The sequence below is a fragment of the Gastrolobium bilobum genome, unplaced genomic scaffold (assembly GCF_033153095.1).
Source record: "Gastrolobium bilobum isolate Gb01-03AN ecotype WA unplaced genomic scaffold, APGP_CSIRO_Gbil_v1 utg8088, whole genome shotgun sequence".
NCBI lineage: Eukaryota > Viridiplantae > Streptophyta > Magnoliopsida > Fabales > Fabaceae > Gastrolobium > Gastrolobium bilobum.
Genome location: NW_026898843.1, coordinates 199,645 through 215,325, shown reverse-complemented (window position 1 = coordinate 215,325; position 15,681 = coordinate 199,645). Strand labels below are relative to the sequence as shown.

At 33.8% G+C, this 15,681-nt stretch overlaps 1 protein-coding gene across 1 annotated transcript; it reads left to right on the top strand.

Annotated features, from left to right (window-relative positions):
• The first annotated feature begins 6,580 nt into the window (after positions 1–6,580).
• LOC133284653 (purine-uracil permease NCS1-like) lies at positions 6,581–8,489 on the top strand. The gene has a single exon (XM_061481721.1). It carries the CDS (start codon positions 6,635–6,637, stop codon positions 8,318–8,320), a length of 1,686 nt encoding a protein of 561 aa, XP_061337705.1. The 5' UTR covers positions 6,581–6,634; the 3' UTR covers positions 8,321–8,489.
• Positions 8,490–15,681: the final 7,192 nt, after the last annotated feature.

The following is a 15,681-nucleotide window of genomic DNA, read 5'->3' as shown; positions in this document are numbered from 1 at the left end:
ATTCAAACCCCGTCACATTTTTTCTTTCTTTCTTTTGAAACAATTAACCCCACTTTGGGGAATCTCGTTGGCATAATTTTTTTTTTCCGTAAAAGAAAAAAAAAAAAACAAACAAACAAAGAATGGTAGGCTTTGGTGGAGGGTTTCATTTGTCCAATGACCATGAAATAGGAAAGTTAAAGAAAAGGAAAGGGTATATAGGAAAGTTCCTTCTTTTTGGGGTTTGGGGTCCCAAACCAACAAATTATCCCTTGTGAAGAACCAATAATGCATATTTGTTTAATATGCGATACTTGCGAGTGTATATGTCATTAAGAAATTAAAAGCTAGACTTTGTGGACTACGTTTTATAGTTTTCAATGGCCCACCATCCACATGGGCCTTTTACATGAAGTTAGCCACACCTTTTCACATTGTTTATATCATATATTATTCCCCGACCAAAAAATTATTTTCACATATCTTTTTCCGCTCTCTACTTTCTTTTATTCTTCCGTCGATATTTTGTCAGGGAAATTATGAAAATGGAAAGGGTAACAAATGTGAATCATTGATTGTCTTTATAATTACGTAGCGTCCTTTTCTTAAATTAATTAAAACAATGAGCCAAGGCAATTAGGTAGAGTAGATATGAATTGATGGCTACTCAAAAGTTTTCAATTCTCAAAACGCGCGTCATCCAAATTTAACCGTGGAGTAGGTACGCTAAGATATTTTAATTTTTATTAACATGCTGATGTTCCTCAATTAATTAGGATTTTGTTGTCATGATTTATTTATTTTTGTTAAAAGATTTTGTTGTTATGATTTAACTTTAACCATATTTATTGAACTTTAGATTAACGGGATTTGTATCGTTTGAAAAGAGGAATACACTTTGAAAAATAAAATATAAGGGTTATTTGCTTGCGGGAAAAGTAATATAGTAAAATTTTCATAATCATGATATGTTATTCAGACATACAATTTATAAAATTGTAAATTGTTAATTTTTTCATCAATGTCAACAGTGGATTTTACTTTCAAAAGTGGATAATTCATTTTAGAGTATTGAATACGAATTCAATATTCTACAGTCACATAAGAGTTCACCAACCCCATGGATCTTTTACGTAATTACAGCAAGTTTAAAGAAACATGTCTCGTCTCATTTTTCCCGAAGATTCATCTACAATATATCATATAGGGATTCGATTCTTTATGTTTCAATTTAATATAATCATGTTATACGTAATATTTTAATTTTTATTATTATTTTACGAGCATAATAAGTAAAAATTATGAATTATTTAACCATTGATTTGTGAATAGCTAATTGAGATCTTTTATATGATATAATAAGGTTAAATTGAGACATGAGATAATCTATTTCTTATCATCATATATGTATTTAAAAAATGACAATGTGTAAGAGCCACTGAATGAGAGGAGATGGAAACCCAAAAAGTTGTCTATCAATTGGTTTATGTTGGACATTGGGTAAGAGTCCTTTGGCAGGCCTTATTCAGGTTTGTGTAATCAACACATACTCACCACTTCCTTTTAGACTTCTTAACTAGCACCACATTGGAAAACCATATCATATACGGAATTTTCATGATAAAGCTGACTTCCAACAACTCTTTTATGTGCTCATCTATTGCTTGCTACCTTTCGGGTTCGATCTTCCTCTTCTTATGGAAGACTGGTTGGGCACCTGAGTAGACAGAGAGAGACTGCAACATAATTCAGGGTCAATACTTGGAATATCAGACTACTTCCTGGCGAACATATCATTGTTCTTCTTTAGGAAGGCCCTCAACTTTTCTCTGATGTCAAGTTTTAACCTCTTGCCTATCTTGGTGAATTGTTTCGGCTTCTCTCCTATAACAAGGTTCTCTAGCTCGCCCTCAAGCTTAGGTCTCGAAAATTGGTTGTCTACATGCATGCCTATCTCAACCATCATGATTGGTTTCTCCAAAGGTTTGACAGACTTGACTTTTCCTTCATACCAGATCCTGGGTGGTGAGGACGGGCCACCCTTATAGATCTGCATTATCTAATAGTAGCAAGTCTTGGATTCTTTTTGGTCTTCTTTGATAATAACTACCTTATTCTTGGACCCTACCAACTTCAAGGCCTGGTGCTTGGTGGAGACCAACATGTTCCACTTGTGAATGGTAGGTCATCCAATATTGGCATTGTAGGATGATGGGTAGTCTACCATATTGAAGCATACTTGACCAAACTTGAATGCGTCTTTGGTGCACAAGGTCAGCTTCAGGTCAATAAATCCCTTGGGCAGGGAACATTCGCTGTTAAATCCAATGAGCTTAGGCTTACAAGTCTTCAGGTCTTCTTTGTTCAGGTTCATCTTCTTGAAGGCGTCTCAGAGAAGGACGTCGACGGAGCTACTAGGATCAACCATGATTCTTCTCACCCTGCAATTGACTAGGTTGCCGGGGATAACTAGGGCATTCTCATGGCATGGGATGATAACTTATAGGTCCTCCTTGGTAAACTTGAGCTTAGGAGGCTCAAGCTTGTCTCCCCACTCCTTGAATACGGGCCTGTCACACACTAAAAGCACTTCCTTTAGGTATTTCCGTCATGCGTTGGCTGAGTCTCCAACTCCTCCAAAGGCACTATTATATTGCAGTCTAGCTCGGGCTCCTAGTACTCATTATTGCTAAGGGATGTAGACTTCCTAGTCTTGGACTTGTAGTTCTTAGCACGATCTTTCTTTTCATGGTCTTTGTCATCCTTAGCTTAGGCTTTTACTTTTGCTCTGGCTACGCCTTCTATGCTGATACTTGTTGTTCTTCCATCCTTGAGTGCGAATAACATACTGACGCAGCTTCCCATACCGAATAACTTTCTCAATAGCGTCTTTAAGATCTCAGCACTCATATGTGGTATGACCAAAATCGTCATGGAAAATGCAATGCTTAGTTCGGTCTATGTTACCTTTATAATAGATAGGTTTAGGTCCCTTAACTCAGCATAGCTTAGTCTAGGCAACTTCTCTCAAAATCTGAGATCTGCAAATGTTGAGAAGTATGTAGATCTCATCCTTTTCTTGTGAGAAGTGGTCTTCGGTACACCTAGGCCTGCGATCCGCTATCTTCTTTGATTTATGCCAATCTCCATCTCAGCCTTGTGGTGATGGAACATGGCAATGTGGGCTACGATCCTTAAGACTTATGAACATGGTATGCATTGCCTTTATCTCCTCCATGTCCACGTATTTTGCAGACCTTACCCTGAACTCCTCCAATGTGTTGATTGGGTTATTGTGAGACTTGGCTAGGAGGGATTCTTTATGGAGTTTGGCGATGACGAGGTGAAGGTGAATGTTCTTTGTCAAACATCAAATGTTCAACAACACATCCTTTAAATGGTCGAGGTACTCACAAAGTGGCTCGCCTTTCTTTTGCAGGAGTACACCTAAGATTGGGGAGGACATGAGGTGCACCTTACTGGTTGCGAAGTTAAGAAGAAATCTGTTAGCTAGATCCTGCAAACAATTGATGGAGTTCTAAGGCAGGGTTGTAAACTTTGTTCGGGCTGGCCCAATAAAGGTGGATGCAAATATCCTGACAATGATGGGATCTATGGCACCAGCTAGATACATTGCAATATTGACGGACTTTATGTGGGCATAGGATTGGGATCCATTATAATAGTTTAGGTCTGGCTTATGATAGCCTGATGGCATGATGAAGTCCATCACGCTAACCTGTGAATGGGTTGTCATTGTTAGTGCTCTGGCCATTCTGTTGTTGTTGATGGTCATTGGATAGTGCTTTAGCTTGGCTCCCTTTAGTTCATCCTTGACTATCAACACAACCTTATCCATCAACTCAACCATGTTCATCAGCGCATCCTTGTCGGTCTACTCCATCCTCCTGACGCTGAGCCTGGAAGCAGCATTCCATGTCATCTACTCGTTGCATTATCATAACCTAAATCGCCTGCATTGGACCAGGATTGTTCACTGCAGCCTGAGGGATGGTCTGGGTTTATGGGAGGAGAAGACTTTGCTTCACTGATGTGAACGTTATTCGTCCTTGCCTGGGTATGGCCAGGCTGCTACGAAGTGTGCAGACCATTCTGCAATAGATTCCCCTTTGTTTGATGGTTGGGTGTTGGTGGAGACTACGATGGCGACGGTGGTTGGTGGCTATTCACCATACTGCGCATGTTCACCATTGTGGGACGAGAATTGAAATTTAACAATTTTTACATACAGCGCCAGTGATCGATTTGGGAGGATCGGGAGTGTCTAATTGAAGGTTAGTATTTGTGTCTTGGATTAGTATGTTCGTGAGAGTCTATGGAAGAGATGTCACAAAGGGTAACAAATCACTACCCACATGAACAATGGCGTATATAGCCGAATGCATGAGGTATGTGCACAATGACAGTTAAGAGAGTAGAGAGTTCAGAGTGTGTACCTGAGAGACCTAATCCTTTATTTATAGAAATGGTTACTAGTAGGTGAAGAGTCTTGATAAGAGCTAGATTGTTGGAGGATAGAATAAATAGTCTTATCGTTTATCTCTTAGGAATAGGATAGTGGATCCCATATCTTATCGCTTTAACTTGCCATTTATCTTTAGTTAATTTTTCTACAAACTAAAACAATAAGAAAATTACAAATGTGTGTTAATTGAACTTATTGCGTTGGCATTTGTTTGGAAACCTCGAGAATGAAATGGTAAGCTACTTTGGCTAGAAAAGAGTTGATTATGCAAGTGGCATAGACAAGAGAACAACATGGGTAAAATATATAACAGCCTACTTTAAGACTTAGCAACGGGTCTTCCATGTTGTCCACTGTTCATCCTCGGTTGGATTTCGGAGTTATTATTACTGGGGTGTGTGGAAAATTCTGCAATTTGATAGCTGCCAAATTGCTTTAGGTTGTGGTTAAATATGAAAATAATGTTGCATCTAGAATGAACAATTGCAGAGATGTAAGTAAAAGTTGGTTTACATTTCTTTTTCAAATGGTGGTTTCAGTTAAGCTGGGTTCTGTTTGGTGGCAATGAAAATGAAGGATAAGATATTCCCAAGACTTTTCTCCACTATCAAACTGAGCAGGTGCACTTAATCATTTTACATGCAATAACAGTTATGCCTAGAACAAAATTTAACTCTCTTTTTCCATTTTCTCTCTAGTCTAACATAGCTAAAATACTAACTCAACCACTCGTATTACAAAAAATAAAATTTCTTCTAAACTCTAACCAGATGTAATTTTTGGGTTTGGGGCATTTAATCTCAATAGAATGGATTCAGAAAAACTTCTCAAAATCAATCACAGGAAAAATAAGTAAGCTAGTATATTATTATTATTTTTTCTTTTCCATCGTTCAAAAGAGTACAAGAGCCCCCCAAAACAAGAGTCCAATAAAAAAACTTTAGTTTAAAGTTAGCTAGTTAAGTTGGGAATACAATTAATAAAGAAGCCCAAACATACCAGGCCTGAGCACAAAGGCTCAATAAGTTTTCAAAAATTTTATTTTTATTGACTTGATTTTTTTTTTTTTCTATTTGAAAAAAGAATCAAACAATTTTTAAATTTATTGTAAAAGTGTTGACTGATAATCCTCAAAAACAATATCAAATTTATTCCCCTCACAATGAATTTTGACATTCTCAATTTCTAACTTTTGCAATTATAATCGCTTTTTTCTTTTAATCAAGTCCAATTTTTAAAATATATTAAATGAAAATAAAACCTAAACTGAAAGTACTTACCCTGCACACAATATATATATATATATATATATATATATATATATATATATATATATATATATATAGGAAAATCATTTTCTTATGTTATTGGAGATTGTTTTCTCATGTTGTGAGACATCGAAATCTATGCTATCTTTTTTTTATTTTTTATTTTTTTAACAAGTGGTGGGACCTATCACTTGATGTGTCTATAACATGAGAGATGTTATTTCATGTGACATGAGAAAAGAGAAACCCATATATATATATATATATATATATATATATATATTACTTTTTTATGTTTGAAGAGTAATTATTATTATTATAATGATGTTTGTTAAGTAATTATTATTACCATATTCAAAGAAAAGCCCATACTTAGGGTTGGGTAGCTCCAAAAAAAAAGAAAAGCCCATACTTATATGTTTTTGGTAATTGGTACTATATACAAGAAAATCAATTCTATAATTTCTAATTTTTTTCCCTTTTATTGCCTTTTAGATAATCCAAATTAGTAAATTATTTCTTGATCATAAAAAGGTGTGAACTAAAGTAATAAAAAAATATTTTAATTATTGTTAGCTTAAATTATAATCTCGGGCTTTAAAGTTTATAATTTTTTAAAATTTTAAATAAAAAATATTCAAAATTGAAAAAAGATACGTAATTAATTTGTTTAAATAAAATAAAATTAAAAACTACAAGAAATAATATACTTAAAATTTTTATTTAATTTTTAAAGTTAACTTTAATTAAATACAAAAGATTGTATAAGCCTCTCTTTATTTTCTTAGCTTATTGATCCAAGACAAGTGACGTTACTCAACAACCACCCACCACTCATTATCTATTATACTCATTAGATACCATTAAATTCAACAACACCACTACAAAGTTTACAACTAAGATGAACATGATGTCCAAATATCTAACCCTCAGTGTCCCTCATCATTCCACTACCCCTTTTCTCACCCCATCTTTAACCTTAAAAAATCCAAAGCTCTCTCACTCTCACACTCATCTTCCCTTGCCATCAAAACTGATAAATTCTATACCCAAGTGCCTCCCAATGAGATGTTCCAACTCTTTTGTCCCCATAACATCACCTGATTTGGAGTTTGAGCCTGATCCCACACTTACCAATGAAGATCTCAAGCCAACTACACCTAGCCAAAGGACATTTTCTGGCTTTGAAATGGCTTGCCTTTGGGTGGGACTTGTTGTTGGTGTCCCTTCCTATTACCTTGCTGGTAGCTTGGTTGAACTTGGGATGGCTTGGTGGCAAGGCATAGCAACTGTGGTTGTAGCCAACATGATCCTCTTAGTTCCATTAGTACTCACTGGCCATGCAGGCACCACTTATGGCATATCATTCCCAGTTCTTGCTAGATCCTCTTTTGGCATTTATGGTGCTCATATTCCCACTCTCCTAAGGGCCTTGGTTGGTTGTGGTTGGTATGGAATTGAGTCTTGGATAGGTGGAGAGGCAATTTTCCTTCTTTTGCCAAAATCAGTTAAAGAAACTTCATTTTCACAGACTCTACCTTGGCTTGGCACTTCCCCACTTGAATTTGCTTGTTTCATAGCCTTCTGGGTGGCTCAATTGGCCATTGTGTGGAAAGGAATTGATGGTATTAGAGAGCTTGAGAGGTACTCAGCTCCAATACTCATTGTCCTTACTTCCTGCCTCCTTATTTGGTCTTATGTTAAAGCTGGTGGCTTTGGTCACATGCTCTCCTTATCCTCTAAGCTCTCAAATTCAGAATTCTGGTCCATATTTTTCCCTTCTCTTACTGCCAATATAAGCTTTTGGGCTACTGTGGCTCTTAACATCCCTGATTTTACTAGATATGCTAAGAGCCAGAATGATCAAATTATTGGTCATGTTGGGCTTCCAATCTTTATGGGGGCATTCACATTTGTTGGTCTAGCAGTTACCTCATCTACAAAAGTGATATTTGGTGAAGTTATTTCCAACCCAATTCAACTACTTGGACAAATTGGTGGCCTTACAACAAGTATCCTTGCAATCCTTGGTATAAGCTTGGCTACAATCACCACCAATATTGCTGCTAATGTCGTAGCACCTGCAAATGCTCTTGTTAATCTCAACCCCACTTGGTTCACCTTTAGAAGAGGAGCTATTCTAACTGCACTACTTGGAATTGCATTCCAACCGTGGAGGCTTCTCAAGTCAAGTGAGAGCTTTGTTTATACTTGGTTAGTTGGATATTCTGCATTAGTTGGTCCTATTGGAGGGATTGTTCTAGCGGATTACTATCTAGTACAAAAAACAAATTTAACTATAAGTGATTTATACTCAAGGAATCCTGATGGGGCATACTATTATTCAGGGGGGTTTAATATGGCAGCAATTGTGGCTCTAGTTATTGGAATTTTACTAGTAGTTCCTGGTTTCTTGCAGAATGTTGGAATTGCAACTTCAATTCCTAACACTTTTGTTGTGATCTACAAAAATGCTTGGTTTATTAGCTTCTTTTCTGCTGGATTTTTATATTGGGTTCTGTCAAGTTTGAGAAGGAAACCAGATAAGTCTTCTGCTAGAGACCCCCTTTTGCCAGCCAAAAAGTAAATACAGAGGAGCTCATTGACCCTCCCTTAAATGTTTGTATAAACGTTGTACATTGGCATATATAAACTAACTTTCTATGATACTTCTTTTTGGAAGAAAGTTCCATACTGTATGATATTTGAATTATTAAAGATTCCGTCAATCATTTCAATGAGTGTTGTTTCCCTAATAATTATGTGTCATATTACACTAAAAAGTAGAGCAGGTTTGTTCATTTTCCTTTCAAATGAAGGGATCATATTACTGTTTAATATAACTCTTTGACAATCTTGTTGATATTCAGAGTAAGATTCTAAATTTCTGTCAATTGAGTGATGTATCTTGACATCTTAAGATCATGTTACTCTTTTGAAACTTTTGTCCTTTCAAGGTTTCGAGTTCCATTTCATTACCATAATGTTGAATCGAGCGCTTATCACTGGGCTAAAGATTATAGCTTTTAGTTAGGGCGCAACTCTTTCTACTTATCCCTATCAACTCAAGTGCTATGGTTCGATCCAACTCCGACCCCACACTAGACCTTGTCAAGGCAGGATGTTGGCTTCACCAATAGGTTTCTTAGTGATTAAAAAAGATCTCACTATTCGGTTATAAAGAGAATTTTTTTACACACGTTTTTCTTTATTTAAAATTTTATCATAGCTCCAATACATAAATGCAGAAGTTAAATGTCCTATAATATGCACTTTACATACCAAGATTTCATTCAATGAGCACACCACTATATTGCCTAAATAGAATTCTCAATTTTCTTGCCAAAATTCTGTTATGAAGTCTGGTATAGGGTCTCTGTTGAGAGAACTTAAGTGGCAATAAACTATAAAACCATTCCCTTTTTGTTGCATATTGTGTAGACAGTAAACATGTTACTGTTGTGAGTCCATTTCCTATTGTTATCATAATTAGTTCCCTGCTGGTCTGAGGCCTTTACTCCTGGAGAAATCTAATAAAATATGAACATGAAAAAAAAGGAGTAGGGAAAACTCCACTTGAACTCTCCTTCGTCTCGAACCTTGAGATACACCACCCCAAAAGCTAGCTCAAAGGGTGAGAGTGTTTAAGGGCAACCAATGTGAGACTATATATCTCAACAATCTCCATTAACATCAGGGGAACTGGATTTGGTGGTCGCTCATCAGGGGAACTTTAGATTTGTCTGTGTTTTTTTTTTTGGTTAGAAGATTGTTTTCTACCTCTTCGTTTTGATTTTTTGACTTTTCATTCCTCGAGGTTTACTGCATACCACACGTTTAAAATCGGCCATACACTTTATGGTAACTTTTTCTTTAAGCTGAAATTTACTTTACTATAAGTTAAAAAAAAAAAAAAACAGCTTTAAAAATAAAGCTATGGTTGCATAAAACTTTTAGATTAAATGTTATTTATTTTAAGAAAAAACACATATTTCAAAAAAAAAAGTATACAACTTAAAAAAATTTATCGTATGGGAGATTTTTTTTTCTCTTCTTTTTATAAATATAAGTCAAGCTAAATAAATTTTTACAAAAGTTCTTATAATAAAATAATTTTTTTTTAATAAAGAAAAAAGCCAAAAGCTTCTGCGAGTTTTTTTTAATTGTATTAATTTTTTTTAAAATGTGTGTTTTTTAAAATGAATAGCTTTTTAAGTAGCTTTTAAGCCAAATTTTTTATACAAACACCAAATAGTTTGTAGCTTTATTTTTAAAAATCTTTTTTTAGCTTTAGCATAAAAATAACTTTCAGCTTAAAAAAAAGGTAGCAAAGGAGTTTTTGACTTTTGATTTTTTTCTTTATTATATAAAAAAGCTCCTTTATTATAAGAACTTTTGAAAAATTTTGTTTGGCTTAGCTTCTACTAAAAAAGAAATCTAATCTCTATTTTATGTACTTATTTTCATGGAAAGAATCTGATAATTATATGGTGAACCATTGATCAAAGTTCTATACAATTGAACTTAGAGTCTATTTGGATGATTTTTTTTTTTTTTAAGTTTCCTTTTAAGGGAAAAAAAGGATTTTTCGGAAAAAATCTGTTTGGATGCCTATTTATAAAAAAAACAGAAGTCATAAAAAAGTCAAAAACTTGTTTTCTTTGTAAGCTAAAATTTTTAGCTTTTAAAAAAAAGTAGAAGTCAAAAGTCAAATATTTTTTTTAAAATCAAATATTTAAAAAAATCTAAATAACTTTAATTTTTATAAAAACGCTAATAAATTTTGGCTCTTTTGCTAGGTACTAAAGATTATAAATAGTATGTTAATGAATTCTCTTTAATCAAATAGAAATGACGAATTTGTTTTCCGCTTTATACACAAATCAGGAGGAAAGAGAAGTGTTTAATTCAGGTTCCTTGCTAAGTTATAAAATTCATTATAAAATTTATATCTCTGAGTGTTTTTGAAAATAATTCATCAATTTTTTTTAAATTTAATTTATCAAAATTTCAATGAGGCTAATTCGAGTAGGGATGTTTCATAATCGATTCAAACCGCCGTGACCGAATCAAAAAATCGATAACTGAATTAAATCAAAAATCAAAAATTGAATCTTTTTTGCATATTTTAATTGGATTAGATCGATTTTCGGTTTGGTTGGTGAAAATCGATCCAATCCAAACTGATCCAATGTATTATGTATTTATTATTTTTGAAAGATGATGACTTGGAATTAGAGGAGTTAATGAACCGAGCCGAGCTTTGGTCTTAAAAGGCTAAGTCTGTGTTTAAATGTGTCAGCCTGACCAAACTTATTATCTGTTATAAATATAATTACTGGCTTGTGACCTGATTTATTTACAAAAAATAAAAACTTGGTTTAACCTGTTTAAAAAAATAAGATAACAAAAATTTATCCAAACAGAATATACAATCAACAACGTAGTAATTCCATAAATATTCATAAATTTAATGTATATCCAAACAACATAATATAGAATAAAATCATTCAAAAAGTTTGTGTAACCAATAAAATGAGGTGAAATAGATTGAGGAAAAAGAAAGGGGTATTACAAGTAATATAAAAAAATAATAATATACTAAGCCTGCCTAAGAGGCTCTAAGGTCGAGTTTTTTAATTGGAGCCTGAGGCCTTTTTATTAAACGAGCTTTTATACAAATTCAAGCCTAGTGCCAACAACCAATTTCAGACATGTAAGCTCAGGTTTTCACGAGCCAAGCCAAATGCCCTTGGTTCGTTTAGCACTCCTTCTTGGAATCTCATTGTTTTGTAGACTTGAAATCATGGATGTTATTAATAGCAAACTATTTTGTTTTAATTTTTTTTATTGTCTATTAATCTATTTTAACTCTTCATGAGTTTTAAGACTTGTTTTAGTTTGAAGACTTGAATTTTCTAGTGGTTTGTAAATTTGAATGACTTTATTTTGATATAGCTAGTGATTTGTATGACTGAAATTTTAGGTTTTTCAAAAAAATCGAAAACCGGTCCAATCCAAATCTAATAAAATTGGATTGAATTTAAAAAAAAAATCTAAATCGAATGGATGATTAAATGATCAAATCGAAGTGGTTGGATCGAATGATTTTTGTTTGAAAATCAATCCAACCCAGACCGCGATTACCCCTAAATTTGAGCACACTATTGAATCCATTAAGGGTGACTCTCTGGCCCAACTTAGATTTTTTAGCTGAGGAGCTTGTATTTTTCCAGTAATAAAAGATGATTGTACGAAAAACCGGGACGGGACAAGATATTCTTAAATTGGTGTAAGAATAAGAAGTTTTATACTAAATATTAATCATCAATTTTCTTGCATCTAACTGCTTAAATATCTAATAAATCATAACCGTTAGATATAAATAAGATCAACGATCAAGATTAAGAATGTAACTTGCACTGTTATAAATTGATCCTGACCCTTTTATTATATAGACATTTTGTCTTGTCTTATAATGAAAATGGGAAATAAACCAAATAAATGGCCCAGACCCCATCCATAACATACATATATTAATGGATTAAAGACTTCTCATGTTATATAAGAAGAACTTTTTCTTTCTCACACACAACAAACATGTGGGTCCCATTGAAATTTTTTTTCTTTCTTTTTTTTTTAATGGGATCTACATGTTTGTTGTGTGTGTAGGAGAAGATATTCTCCTTGTGTAACATGAGAAGTCTTTAACCCTTAATTAATATATGAGAATTAATATGTGTTTATTAACATAATCATTTTATATGAGAGAACTTTTTAATTTGACCATCCATAAATAAATCAATGGTTACTTTTTTGCCACTCACTATCTCAATATTTTTTCTCTCTCATCTCTCATAAGATCTTCTCGTGTGATCTTATCATATTAAATTACACATGATATGATTATGTTAGAATACTTATATAATTTAAATATTATGAATAAGAAGTTGAGTGTGAAGAGGTGTGTTTTGTTGTTGTTGAATAGACATAACTACTCATTGTCGAACAAGCATGATTTTTCATCGTCGAACAGGGTGCATTCATTATTGCTAGTCATAGTTTATAAATATGAAAGAAAATCAAAAGAAACTCGTCACTTTTTCTGATTTCTTTCCTTTACCGAAACTTTGCTAAAACATTTGTTTTTTTTGAAATCTTTGTATTCATTCCGCATTTAGCCATTCACTCTATGCTATAGTTCAAACGAAGGTGGCATCCACATGTGCTGTATGTTTGAGAGTGCAATCAACAAATAGAGATAATCTGTTCTGTCATGGGAGACAATTGTCATTCACTCTTAGGCATTGTAGAAAGGGTGAATTGTCTTAAGACACAATGTTTAACAATAAACTCAAAATTTGTTATTTCATTTTATAATTAGTTTGCATCGTTTCTTTGTTCACCAATTTCATTATCGATTGCTTTGTTGCATCCGCTATTGAAACATAGATTTCTCTCATTTTCTATTTGTGTGCATGTGTCTGATGAGTCTCCAAATTACTATGTATTAATGGTCAATATGAGCATGAAATTGATTAAAAGTAATTAAAAGTTATGAGAAATATACTCAAATTATTATTTTATTTTCAATAATATTCTCGTAAGATTTCTTATATTTTGCAGTAAATTTCAACTCAATAAAGAGATAAATTGGAGAGATCGTTGCTTTGGATTTCTCAATCATTCAAGATCTTATCAAATCTTCGTTTGAATTTTTTTAGGAAAACTTTCCATTAAATAAAAAGGGAAAGATTTGAAGGATTGGATAAAAGATATGATTAGAGATTCTAGTGAAGATTCCATTGAAGATATTATGGAAAATTAAAAGATATGGTTTCATCCCTATAAAAAAGCATCTCTTGAAAACACAAAGGCACAATTTGACAGAGGCAAGCACATTCAGAGGAAGGAGGAGAACACCGGAGTCTAGAGTTGGAGATTTTAGAGAGAGAAGAGCTTGAAGGAGACTGAACAATATTGATTCTTCTTCTTCTTCTTCTTTATGATTTCTTTTTCTTTCTTTGTTTTGTTTAAGCCAGCTATATCTGGTTAGTTTTTTTAGTAGTTAGGAATATGGATCCGACTTGAATCCTTGTTTTGGTTTAATTCTTTTCATTAATAAACTATCTCAAATTATTTGTGTTTACCTCGATTTGCATGTTTAAATTCTTGTATGATATGGCCAATTATATAGGGATAAAGATGGTTAGGATTCACAATACACCTATTGGGATCTTGATCCAGACAGGGGTAGAACACCAATTCTTGCATGATCTAGACATAAGCTTGTAGGAATTGCAAAATTTTGTAATTCATCGCGCTTAAGGCTTAATCAAAAAGGGATTTCTAAGATATTAGGATTTAACCAATTAATTTTTAGATGATGAATTGTTTGAAATAATTGAGATAGAATATTATTGAATTGTAATTAAACCAATTAAGGGGGGTCAGAGGTGAAATAAACCTAATTGCATTTTTATTCTTGATTTTAAAACTCAATTTTTATTTCAATTTATCTTTTTAATTAATTTCTTTTACTGTTATGTTTATTTGATTTTTAATTAAATATTGGTTACCTGCGAAATTAATTTTGAATTGTCTAACTTAGATAAAAACGACAAAACTATTGCTTGAACTTAGTCCTCGTCGGAACCATACTTTTACTTAATCACTTTATTACTTGTACGACCGGTATACTTGCCATGTTCGCAACAAGTTTGTGGCGCTGCTACCGGGGAATAAAAATCAACAATAGTAGTATCTGTGGAATTTAAGATTAGACATTTTTTTTTTAACTTTACTGATTTTTTTTTTAAAAAAAAGTTCTAGTTTATGCGAGGTACATTTGATCCAAACGACTTGCTCTACGAACTAGAAATTGAAAAGATAGCAAGGGAGAACAGAGGGCTCGCTAAGGAGCGAAAAGAAAAAGAAAGAGTGAACCGATCGCTCTTCCAAGGAGAAACATCAACTATGGCTGAAGAAATACCACATGAGGATACCATGGAGCAATTCCTCAACCCATCATTTGTACCTGTCTCTTCTGCAATCATCATTCCAAAAATCTAGGCCAACATCTTTGAAGTTCATCCGGCCTTCTTGCAGCTGTTTCAGAACAATCAATTTTCAGGGAAGGATGACTATGATCTCAATCTTCATGTGTCGGGCTTTTCAGAACTATGTCGGCTTCACAAGCAAAATGGAGTTAGCACTGATGTTATTCGTCTGATTCTTTTTCCTTTTACATTGAAAAGAAGAGCAAAAGAATGGCTAAGGAATGAACTGGAAGGGAGCATCACTTCATGGGATGACTTGGTGGTTAAATTTAGAAAGAAATTCTTTACTCTTTCTAAATTCGTGCAGAAGAAGCGAGAGATTGATCATTTCTCTCAACATGATAGTGCATCATTTGGCGCAACTTGGAGGAGATTCAAAGGCTTATTGGCCCACCATATGCTCTTCAAGCAAGAGATAAAGTGAGGCTCTTCTACCAAGGTATACGCCTTGCTGATAGAAAATTTCTGAATACGGTTGCTAATGGATCATTAGTTAACAAAGCTCCAACTGCATCTCTACAACTTATTGAAGAATTAGTTGCTGAGGAGAATAAGGATGTACCTAGCTCAAAAAGAGGCATTTTGCAAGTGGATAGACTTGTCATCTTAATGAATGGTCAACAGAGTTTGCAGAAACAGATGGAATCTCTCACAAAGATAGTTGTTAAGAATCAAATCTCTACCATCATTGCTGAGGAACCAGTAGTATGTGACATATGTGTTGAAGGACATTTGGCTGCGAGCTGCCCGTTAGCTCAACCTTCAGAAGTCAATTATATGGGAAACCCGCAAAGGAACAACTACCAAGGCAGCAACAACACGGGTTGGAGGAATAACTTAAGTTTCTCTTACAATCCACAACCACAACAGCTTGTTCCATCTAGCTCAA